The following is a 13,072-nucleotide window of genomic DNA, read 5'->3' on the forward strand; positions in this document are numbered from 1 at the left end:
CAGTCTGTTGACTATAGAATTTTTTTGTCAAATGCAAGCATGTTTCTGATTCAAACACAGAATCTAGGAATCTTAATAATAAAATGATTTACATATGATTTAATATTTTCTGACAATATTTCTGACAATGTCTTTCTGACAATATTTCTGACAATGTCTTTCTGACAATATCTGAAAAAGATGGTTTTCTGAAATGATTTATCTAAATATTGCAACTGAAAAAAAATATCATAGACAATCATAAATTGTCTTTTATGTTTGTATTTTAGGAATCTTATGAAGTTCATTTTTACCTAAAAAGTACTTCAGCCTTATTTCTTAGCAACTAGTTAAAAAACAGAGTCGCTGGATTAATCTTTACTTGGCCTCTGGTTCAGTCTGATGATACGCAAGTCTTGTTATCCTGGTATCTTTAGGTCTGGCATGGACCTAAAAGGATTCAACTACTAAAATAGTCTAAACTACCTTAGTAATGGATTAAATATAAATAAAAGAGATGAATAGTAGCAGTGGCAGCTTGTAGCTAAAATTAGTAGAGGTGCTGCTCCAGAAAATGTTTTCTGGGCCTTTTCAAGGCCATGATTAAAGTTTTCTGTAAAATAAAAGAACTGAAAAAAAATGAATCAGAGTTGGAAGAGAATAATAATCTAATTCTACACTTTGTCATTCAAGAATATGGTACACGGTTTTTAACACATTGCGCTTAAAACTTAATAAAATGTCTGCTTAAAAACACTATAGTCCAGTGGTGCTTAATTTAAATTTCTATGTACACAGAAACAAATACATAATTAATTTTTACTAATTAACTTTTTTTTCGCCAGCATGTTTTTGGGGAGATTTGGCAATCAAAGAACCCTTGCTTTCCGCCATCTTCTGATCACTACTGAAAAAACAATTAAACCATATACAACTAAACCATATTCCTTCCACCAATTAAACTAGAAAAGAGAATGAACAAGGAACGTTCCATGCACATGCAGAGTAAAAAAAAAACTACCTTCCACCAGCACACCAGGGTAGGCACTGCAGGAATGACAGTGCTCTACCTCGCATCCTCACATGCAGCTTCCTATGTGCACATATGCACAACATTCAAACACCACGCTGCTGGAACTGTGAAGCGCACAGTTCCATACAAAAAGATTTTTATAACTTTTCCGTAAACTGGGGGATGACTACTGACATTAACCTTAAGGATTATATATTGTACAGATATAAGGTAACAATTAAAGACAAAAGGACTCATATTAAATTTTATCAATAATATATCAAGTGGAAATAGGGAGTCAGCACTCCCTATTTCCACTTGCGGAAATAGGCAGTAGTGGCACTTGTGGAAATAGGCAGTTCCACAGTGCCTATACGCGAGCCGCCACTGAATAGTAGAAAAGAATGATCTACCCAGAAGAACTAAATCACAATATATACTGTCCTACCCGGTGATTAGTTGAAGGTATGGGTTCCCAACCCACCCATAATTCATCTGTAGATCAAGATATATTTTATTTGGATGGGAATAGTAAATGTTTCTGATCAAAAAGTTTGCATCGACTTCCTTAAATATGAAAATAATGACTGCCCATGCAATAAAAAATTATTTTCCTCCAGAAATACAAGAAACACACATCCTAAAAAGTTTACCATAGTCTATACTCATCTTTTGTTGTTAAAAAATATGAAGTATTATTGTTATATTTATTTTAAAAAGTAAAAAAAAAAAAAACAAAACAATCGAATCAACATTTTTTAAGGAATGATAATCGCATAAGTACAAAATTTTACATCAGATAGATAATAAGTCAGATAATATGCAGAGAGGAAATGGAGTCTTTAGACAAGCTCACTGGATTGTGCCACCCTAAAATGTCCTTGAAACAGCTGTTTTACCAAGTTCTAACCTTTGTCTTGTAGATAGAGAAGGATTAATTTCTAATTACGATGAGAACTTGAAAGATAAAAAAGGGAGGTTGATGGAAGGTAAAGTTGCTGACCAAAGCAGGAGCTGTAAGCCCCATAGGAAATTAGGATAGTTTACTGTCTAAATCAGAAACAAATTCTCAATTTACTTATTCTTAAAATTGATATTTTTGAAATCTAAAGTACTGAAAACTTGTAAAGAGAGAACACAGATTTTGAAGATTGAACTATAAGGAAAAAGTGATATCATTTATTAAGAAATATTAAAAAAATCTAACAAGTTTTTACATTTATAAATTAATGCATTAGTTCATTAATTTCTTAATAAAGTTCAATTATGATGATTTCTATTGATGTGTGTGTTCATATATACTCATATTTTTAAATGTGATATTAGTATTTAAATATAATAATTTTTTTCTAAGTTTATATTCAAGAAATATTCAGTTTTTCAAAAACCTAATGCTTAGCAAAAATGCTTACCAAACTGTTATGTTTGTTTAAAGATAGCAATATTGTCTGTTTTGTTGGTCAGGTAGTGTTGTTTCTTAGTTCTGAACAAATAAATAAATCTATAATTAAATAAACCATATCACTTTTTTCAAAATTTTCTTTCTTTGAAAATTTATCTACAAAACCCACAGAACACTGTGAAGTAACAAAGAAACAGTAAAGTATCAAAGTTTAGAAATTAACTGGGTGATGAGAAAGGGGTATTCTACTCACAGAGGAATCATGAAAAGAACAAATAAAACTGCTCAAAAAATACTTCATGGTCTCCCCACTGAGCAGGCATACATTCTATCCACAATTTTGTATATTCAACCGATTGCTTTTCCTCCAGATCCTAAAGCCATCCTAGAACACGCTCGGTCTTCCCTAAGGAAAACCATTTCAAGAATTATTGTACATGTTTAAGTATTCATCTGAATTATTGTCCGTTCTGTTCTGTTAGATCCTCACTTGATGACAACTACTTTATTTTCTATTGTTAATATAAATTAAAACTAATTACCCTGATTAAAATCTTTGTAAAATATAAAAATCAATTAGCATTTGCATCTAAGCATGGGAGAATTGAAAATGATGTGTATATTGTAATTTTCACAAGTAGGGAATGAGACAAGATTTCTAACCACATATATGTGAACAAACTGCATTGACCTAGGGATGTGTCTCATTTATTAACCACTAATTTTTATTGCCAAAATCACAAAAAGATACAAATCATTTAAAAAAAGTAATAATAAAAATTGTAGTTTACACGACAAATGTACTTTTTTCTCTTACTGAAAAGGCAAAAATAATTTCATCATGTCTTCATAGAATTTTCAGGTAAAAAGTTTGAAGTGATGTTCTCAGTAGAACTGATGCTCTTAATATTTATATTTTTGCTCTTACTTTTATTCATTTCATTAATGATAAAAATGTGTGTAGGAAGAACTTGTTCAAGCACCATATTTATTAAAAATTAATTTAATTTTTAAATAGTTTATTTATTGTTAGTCATGTAAATATCAAAGGACTGTCCCAGTGATGGTTCTTTATAGGTGGTAGCATCATCTGTAAAGCCTGTTATACTAAAGGCCTTGGGTTCAATTCTCAACTAGAGAAAGGAGATTAATTACAAATAAACCTTATTGTAACAACATGGAAAATCTTTATTAAAATATTAATTTATCTATCTTATTTATTTATATTTATCTATTTATTTATATTTTATCTATCTTTTTTTTTATATTTATACTAGCAGACCCGGAATGCTTTGCTGCTGTTGCTAGATTTGAGTATATATATATATATATATATACATATGACGTGTATATATATATAGATTAAATGAACACAATTGAAAGTTTGATAAAACGTTAACATTATGGAACTTCATAAAATTTAACCTTTCCCTTTTACCCTTTTCTTCACATTCCTTTATTTCATTTTCATTTTTGCTATATCCCCTTTCCCTCTCTCCCATTTTCTCTTTTGCCGTTTTTATCTCTTTCCTTTATAGGAGAAACTTTTCTCCTATAAAGAAATGTGTGTTCAAGAACTTAAACCTACAGATTATGTCAAAAGACTAAATTACTGTTAATGGTTTAAATTTTTTTTATTGATCAAAATTCTGTAGGTATCCTTGACATTATGTTTTTTACAGATGAACTATGGTTTCATCTGGGAGGGTATATTAATTCACAGAATACAAGACTGTGGTCGATAACTAACCTCATGAATTATGCAAAAAATCTTTACACAAAGCAAAAATAGGAATCTGGTTCAGTGTGAGTAGAATGCGTATTGTGGGTCCAATCTTTTTCAAAAAATTTTATTGTGCTGTTTTAACAAACTTCATTAGTCAGTTAGCAGAAGTGGAAATCAGTGTCTAAAGACATTTTTTACAAAACGTCTTTAGACATTTTTAAGTCTTTAAAGCATGTCGTAAGACATTTTTCACAAATGTCAGACCATGCACAATTGACAAACTAAAAACTGCAATAATGGCATACATATGAGATATGATGCATTCCAGTACATTAGCTGGTTAAAGTGTTTGAAAACAAATTGAAACATGTAGACTGTTGTATTGATGCTGGAGGAGGTAATTTTCACACCTTTTATAATCTATTCTAGTTATTTTATATCCGAGTCTATAAAATAATGAAATTAAAAAAAAAGTAATGATTAAGAAAGTTTCATTATTACATTTCCAGAATTACAAAGCACAGCAATTTTTCTAATACTCTGTATTTAGTGCAACTTTGTTTACTCCTCGGTTCCTATGCTTGTCAGTATGTGTTTTGTTAGTTTTCTGTATGATCTTCTGCAATTTATTGTTCTGAAAGCAAACAATATGTTAATGAACAAATACAAAATAGATCAAATATACTTTTTGATTATATACACAAAGGCTTTTCTAATCTTTTTAAGATGGATACCATTGCCAATAGTAAAAGTGCTATTAAACTGAATGTAATATTTAATAATTTTATAGATTTTTTTTTAATAAGAATAAATTCTTTTTTCTCAAATTATTAAAGTAGTAAGTAAAATATGTAATTTTGTGATTTTTCTTTTGATGAAAGCCAGGGTAAATGAATTTTTTACTACATATGTTTCTATTACTTTATACAGTACCTTTTTTGTACTAGTAATTATATTTTATTCTTGAAATAATTGGTTCAAATGATTGAATTCATTATTCTTGATTATATTTAATAAATGTCTTCACTTTTTTCTTACATCATGATAATAAAGGTGTATTTAAATAGTAATAAACTATTTTATAATTTTTTATTCAATTTTTCTTTTTTAATTACATGTAATTCAGTAGTATGAATGTAATAGTACGGATCAGGGGAAGTTATTAAAATTGTTTCTAACAACATTTGCATGTGGTGTAATTATTTTTATTCAGTTCTTGTTCTTGTTATAATGATACCTGTGTGTATAAATTAATGAAAAATTAATTACTTTTCAAACAGTTAATATTTAAGTGAGGTCATGAGGATCAATGAAATCCTACAGTACATTTACTCTTATAGTACATACAGCTCTTGAATTAGTTAAAATATGTTTCATCACTTTCCTTTCTGTTTCATTTTGTTCATATTGTCTGATATACTTCCAATCAATGTTTTATAACTATTTCAAGGTTAGGTTTTCAGAGGAACAAGAGTCCCAGTATTATCTGATGATGGTTGACTACAAAAAAAACAATAATTAAGAAATCGTTGATATTGTTTTATACTTAAAAGGTCCAGGTTCATTTCTCTATATAAACTCACAACCTTTTCAGTTATTAATTTTTTTTTTCAGTTTTAAGTGTTATTGACCGCAATATAATCATAGCCACTGAACAAGCTGGCAACAATATCACTGAACTTTCTCAGCATTCTTTTAGAGGTTAAAATTTAATTCTACTGGTGATTAAGTTGAAAATTATTATTAAATTTTAGATCAACCTATTTTATTATTTATTTCCAACTAACAAAATAATGAAAAATATCCTTTTTGAAGATTTGGTAAGAATTAAATAGCAGTGGCAGCTGGTAGATAAAATTAGTGGGGGTGCTGCTCCAGAAAACATTTTCTGGTCCTGTTCAAGACCATGATTAAAGTTTTCTGTAAAATAAAAATTGAAAAAAAAATGAATCGAATAGAGTAGTTGGAAAAGGATAACAATTTAATTCTACCCTTTGTCATATTCAATAATATGGTACACAGTTTTTAACATATTGTGCGTAAAAACCGTATTCGGTTTAACTGAATAAATAAAAAAAATCAATACAGATAATATTTTTTAGTATTATTACATAATTACTTAATAAAATGTCCACTTAAAAACACTATAGTCCAATGGTGCTTAATTTAAATTTCTATGTACACAAAAACATATACATAATTCGTTTTTACTAACTACCTTCTCTTTTGCCCTTCCAGTATATTTTGGACAGATTTGGCAATCAAAGAACTCTTGCTTTCTGCCATCTTCTGATCGCTACTGAAAAAACAACTAAAACACTTTCATATTTGTTCCACCAACTAAACTAGGAAAGGGAACAAACAAGGAACGTTCCATACACACGCAGAGTAAAAAAAGAACCTTCCACCAGCAAGCCAGGGTCGTCACTGTGGGAGCAAGAGTGCTCTCTCTCTCTCTCCCTCACAACCTTGTGTGCAGCTACCTATGCGCACAACAGCCAAACACTACGCCACTCGAACTGTGAAATGCACAGTTCCATACAAAGATTTTTGTATCTTTTTCATAAACTGGGGGGATGGCTACTGATATTAAGCTTAAGGATTATATATTGTACAAGTATAAAGAAAGAATTAAAGAAAAAAAGGACTCATTATATTAAGTGTTATCGATAATATTAAGTGGAAATAGGGAATGTTGCAATTCCACAGTGCCTATATGTGAGCCGCCACTGTTAAATAGTTTAAATATTAAAAAAAATTGTTTCTTCCCTCCTGTAGACTCAAGAGAAGAGCTTGCATCCTTCAGTTTTGTTTTTACCTTTACTATTTATGTAATTCTACTTTTAAATGCTAAAAATCTAAACCTCTGAACATTTAGAATATTTTTTTTTAATTTGGTGTCAGTGGGGATGGTAAAGGAGTTTTTCAAAATGTTTAAACCACTACTACTAATATCTTTAAGTAGTCTAATAACTTAATATTGTAAAATGTCCGAGTAAACTTATCAAATTTCTTCAAAGTCAAAAAACAGTCATCAGTCCCCAAGCGATCATCCTGTCTTTTCTGATATTTAAATGATTTTTCTTTCTTTGGAGTGATGGTTTTGGCGATTTAATATATAAATTTAAACTATTATTACTAGTCTTCAAAGGTTCCCAGATACAAAATACCCTTACCTAAGACAGTAGTCACAGCTTAAAAACTAATCCACCTCTTCTCAAATTTTCATAGAAATCTATTAGCATCAGTTTAATATAAACTAATCATCTTACCAAATTTCATTGATAATACATTCACCCATTGTAGAGATACTAAGCAAAATTGATACAACACACACACACTCACATCCATACAGAATTGTCTAGTTTTGTTTATATTTTTGGGCTTATTAGACATCAAAATGTCAGTCAAGAACTGAAAATAACCAGATCCAAAATTTTGACCCGTTAAAATGTTTCCTTATTACAGAATACTTCAAATTATATTAGTTGGAAAAATAAAAATGGATAAAAATAGTATGAAATAAGAATTCTGCCAATGTCTACCCTACCCTACTAAACAAAATTTGTATGTGTGTTTGTGTGTGCGTCCCCCTTAGCTTAGCACCGGAATGTACCGAACACTAGCAGAAAATTACGATCAGTACATGTCTCGTGGTGGTCAGGTGTATACTTGTTATATTATTATATATCGATATATATGCGAAATATATATATATCGAAGTTTTAGGAAAATTTAGTACTTTTTGACAGGATCTGAATTTTTGGACGAAAATTGCAAATATCTCGAAAACAGTCGGTCCTAGCGCTGTAAAATTTTTCGACCATCAATTGATTTCCCCAATCCACTCCCAGTGGTACCGTCGGATGATAATATTTTCAAGTGCCCCCGGGTGCCATTCGGAAATTTGGGAGGGTGTGCGATGGAGTAACACCGTAATATCTAGGCAACTACTCGTCCGATTTTGACGATTCAAATGTCGTATGTATCAGCAGGTCGAGCGCTAACTGTTTAACGCATTGCATGCACTCTTGCTGGACCTGATCTTGGTTATCCGGAAATTAAATCATTTAGCCCTATATTTTGATTGCACTCAATTCTGAGATACCATCCTAAAATTATTTTTTACCTTTTAGTGCATTTAATTTTAAACATTTTTAAAAAATTTTTGTATTTATGTGATTGTTTTTCTTTCATAAAATAATGAACAATACCCAAAAAGTAGGCACCGGAATGTACCGATCACTAGCGAAAAAACCAATTCGTTAGTATCAATCTCTAGAGTTAAATTTCTAATTTGACTTTCGTTATATCAGTTTTCATCATTCAAAAAAAAAAATTTTTACTCTACAGATAATCAATTTAAAAACTTCAAATTTATTTAATATGACAGTGGTTGCATGTGAAAAAAGTTTCATATATTTAACATATGACAAGCCCCATCTTACAATTCCAGCAACATTTTGGTCATCCCTTGCTGTAAGGGTTGGTCATATCAAAAATTATTTCTGACAAAAGTTTTAGGTAATGTTTAGAGGACTAACAACTACTTTAAACTGAGTCGATACTGTGCCTGTTAAGAGGTATGATTCTATTTTGTCTTCAAAACCCCATTTTTTCAACGTCTTGGGCCAGTGGTTGGAAATATAAAAAAAAAATTTACTTCGATAAGTTTTAGGCTCTTATCAAAAGAATAGTAGGAACATTAAATGAATTCAATATTTTACTTAATAAGAAAGTTATAGTGATATTTTGTTTTTTTGAAAAAGTTTCCCCATTTCCACCCCCATGGTTCGATTTTGGCCTAAACCAATTTGATCGAGATTTTGGGACGAGTTATTTTTAAGAAACAATTTGAAAGTGATTGGCAAAAAATTACGGCAGTTATCGTGGTGTTCACAAGAAAGTGAAATATGTAATATATATATATAATCTTTTGAATGCGGAATGTGAAATGCGAAGATATGTCAAAATTTTCTGGAGGTCAAATCATGATACCCATTACAATAGGTAGCTTTCTTATGAAATCTACCTAAAATGGAATACTATTACATTAAAGTTTATTATACTTAGAGATATAGAAATCATCTCATTCTTGTAAAATATATATTAAAATACTGTTATTTTTACAAAAAATTATGTAAAAGTTTGATAAAACTATTTTTCATAGTTAATCTTCACTTAAGTGGGATGGATTTGATAGAATTTTATGTTACAGATGCCTTCTTGTTTAGTAAAGTTTGCTTATACAGTGAAATATGGCATAGGTCCACGGTATAAATAAACAATCTCCTAGCTATCTATTAATCAGCTTGGTGTTACTTAAATTCAATATTCCTTTTTAAATCATATAACACATGGGACTTTGGGACATATGGGATTATTTAATTAAGGTCATTTGATATTTTATGTAAAACAATATCCCAAAATTAGTTTGTGCATCATTAAAATTATCTTTATTTATTTATTTATTTATTTACTGTTTTATGTAGGTAATATCAAAAACTGAAGAAGGCGTAAGAGTTAAAGTATTAGATACTCGTGATGAAAAATCAAGCGATAGTAATACAATTACAATAGAGATTGAAACTAGTGATGATTTAACATCAAAACGACAATTGCAGTCGGTTGACACATCTCCATCGATATCACCATCACATTACAATTCTGAAACAAGATTAGGTAAAACATCATTATTTTTAATAGAAAATCTAATGAAACCAAAAAAAGAAGAAAATTGTAACGATAGTTGTGATGATATGTAAATGTTTACAATTATTCTTCCTAACTCAAAATAAAAATATTGAAAAAAAAAATAAAGTATTTGATTATGAAGCTATTGTTAGTAATAATTATATAAAGGAAATGAATCTGATGAAGTTTTTAAAGTAAGTTACATTTTTATATAATCATTTATCGTATTCAATGTGCCTAATAGAGATTTATAAATAAGTAAATTAAAAAAAAAGAATGGACTTAATTTTTATTATTTTTTTTTTTTAAATAAGATATTTTTATTGTTTAAGTATATATTACTTATATTATATTAGAGATAAAATATTTCTAGTCAATAAGTATATAAACTTTTACTTGAATAAGTAGATTTTATTTTTAATTATTCATTAGTATTAAGTATATTATTATTATTGTCATTTATCATATTATTTATACTAATTTATAAGATACCATCTGCTGCAAACTTAAATTTTCAAAATAATGGTAAAGTAGTTGAAGATTTCTTATAGTGTATAATGTTAACAAGATTAAACATTTCCTTTGTGTTTTTTTTTTATTAATAACATAGTTTAGTTTCTCACTTTATATATTATTATAGTGTATATCTTATTTTCATTAACCTTCTTTGTTAAAAGTCAATTTATACACTGCTGTGAACAATTTACACATTCTCAGTAATTGTTATCTTTATAATTTCGCATCAAACCTGATGACCCCCTCTCTTTAATATTCTCAGTGGAAAAAAGTAAATGGAAACCAGCATATTCAAGTTAGAAAATTTACCTTACATAATATTTGACTGTTGAACTACATTTTAATCTGTAAACAGGCAATAAATTTATCAGATCTCATTTCAGTGGGAATTAGTGATCTTATTGACAATGCCACTAGTTTGGTATTTTGTGCAACCATCTAGATAGGAAACACAATCCCTGGATGACCTCTCAGGAAATGTCACCACCTGACTTAGTGGAAAAAAAAAAGATGGTAAATTCCACTTATTACAAGATGATTCTACAATACCTGGAACATCTTCGGGAGTAGCAAAATTGATCTACCAATGGTCAAAGCCAAGTTTAAGCCTATAAGTTAGAGATTTAACCAACATCTGATATAGTTTCAGGTATAGGAATCAACAATTTCCCTTAAAATCCATATTTATTCCAACTTTAAAGCAGAGAATGTATCTTACACGCAAGTAAATATAGCAGTTTTTGTTATTTTGTCTTACAGTATTTTTTAAATTATGTGAAATGTGAAATAATTGTAACATGTAAAACACCAAGTTAGACAGGATTTAAACCTGGAACTCTACAGGTGAAGACATAGATGGTCATTTTATTCAATATGAGTAAGACATTGGTTTAATATAAGCTACAATTTGAGTCAGAAGAAAAGAATAAAGATCAAATGAATTGGAGATTACCACCTGCACACTTTCAAAACGTAAAGTAGATAAGGTGTGTTTAAACTTGTAATTGGTTTTTCTCTATATTAATTTATTAAACATAAGTATGTATAATTCAGTAAGATTGTAATATTATTTTAAAATAATATTAAGTTTTTTATTATGATTGAAATTAATGATAATTATTGTAGCTATGAATCAGGATAGTTGAGCACTAAAACATTGGTTTCTAATAAATAATGGAGATTAAAATCTCAATTCTGTTAATATATTAGATTAACATATTTAACATATAAGATAACTCATTTGGTTGCATTAAATATTCTTGATGAAATGGAAGTTGCCATGTATACCATTGCACCTCATTTTGTATATGGTAAAAAACATGAGACAATTCTACCCTCATCTCAAATCAAAATCACACCAATCAAGGGATAAATAATTTTAATTTAAAATTAATTGTATCTCAATAATGATCTTTAGGATAAATTATATAAATTATTGAGTGATTTGTATTTCCTTGGCATTTTTTAAAATTAGTTATTTATTTAATTAGACAACGCTTGATAATAAATTATAATTTTGTAAATGTTGTCTTAATTCTTTTGAAATGGTTAGGTTTGTTTGTCAACTGCTGAGTATGCTTGCTGATAGAAGTCTAAAAATCCTATTAATTGAGATCAAGTGATTAACACACATGCCTTTAATCTAGTTTCCCCCTACCTTCTGAAAAAATTTTAAAATGTGGTATGCTTATGAAGATTTTATAATTACAATAATAATAATAATAATTTTTTTTTAACTTTTTTTTATGGATTTTAAAAATAAATGATTAATTCTTTGGCAAAAAAATACATATTCAGTTTTCAGGAAAAGCTTTTTGTTAGTAAGTAATATTGTGTAAAACAGTTTTTTCTCTGTAATGTTTAACATATTCCTCATCTCTGTAAGTAGGAAGTTTTGTACATAATTTCATACATTTATTCTATATATTCTAAAGAAACATGTATGAAATTAATTTTTAAATATTCTGAGAATTTGTGTAATGTTTTTTAGAAGATTTTTCTAACAACTTAACCAAAAAAACAACAAAAATTTTTATACCATGAGAAAGCCTGTTCTTTCTAAAAACCTTATTTCCAAATTAAAATTAACAAAGAAAGAAAATTAAATCAGCTGTGCAGTTACAAAGAGTTTGTTATTTTGGAATGACTTAGGCCTAATACAGATCTAACTATGTATTTGTTCTTGAATGGGCTAAACTTTACCATTTGTGTGCAGTGGGTTAAATATGACAATTCTGTTGAATTGAAGTGTAACAATGTTGACAAATTTTACAGTAATATATTAAATTTTCAATTAGGAAAGACAATGTTACTTGGTCATTTTATCATTTTAAGGATGGAGTATATTTATTTTAAATCCACCTTATGAATTTAAAACAGTGTGTTTTGTAGATAAATGTGTGAGCCACTTTATGTAGCACTTTTTAATTAGTTTATTTTGTATTTTTGCACCCAAGAGAGGTTGAGAATTCCAAAAAAAAATGAGTTTCTAAAATGTTGATCCCATTATAATACTTTCCCAAGGAAAGGAAAATGTTTCCATCTGAACAACAGGGTCTGTCCTCCATTCATAACTTAAAAATACTTCAAACATTGTAAAACACTTTACGAGCTTTAATTTTTATCTGTATCATTTTTTGTTCATGAAAAGCAACCAGAGTGAATAAATGCTGAAATATTTTTCATCAAGAATTGATTGTGGACCTGCTGTTAATATTTTAGGGTTAAGATTTTAGGTTTAGAT

At 28.7% G+C, this 13,072-nt stretch overlaps 1 protein-coding gene across 1 annotated transcript in view; it reads left to right on the forward strand.

Moving 5' to 3' along the window:
* Positions 1-10,089, forward strand: part of LOC142329297 (uncharacterized) — a 51,518-nt gene extending 41,429 nt beyond the window's left edge. The window contains exon 3 of the mRNA XM_075373743.1: positions 9,612-10,089. Coding sequence (XP_075229858.1) covers positions 9,612-9,884 — 273 coding nt within the window. The 3' untranslated portion in view covers positions 9,885-10,089. The remainder of the gene's footprint in view (positions 1-9,611) is intronic.
* The last annotated feature ends 2,983 nt before the right edge of the window (positions 10,090-13,072 follow it).

The sequence above is a fragment of the Lycorma delicatula genome, chromosome 8 (genome assembly GCF_047948215.1).
Source record: "Lycorma delicatula isolate Av1 chromosome 8, ASM4794821v1, whole genome shotgun sequence".
Lineage (NCBI taxonomy): Eukaryota > Metazoa > Arthropoda > Insecta > Hemiptera > Fulgoridae > Lycorma > Lycorma delicatula.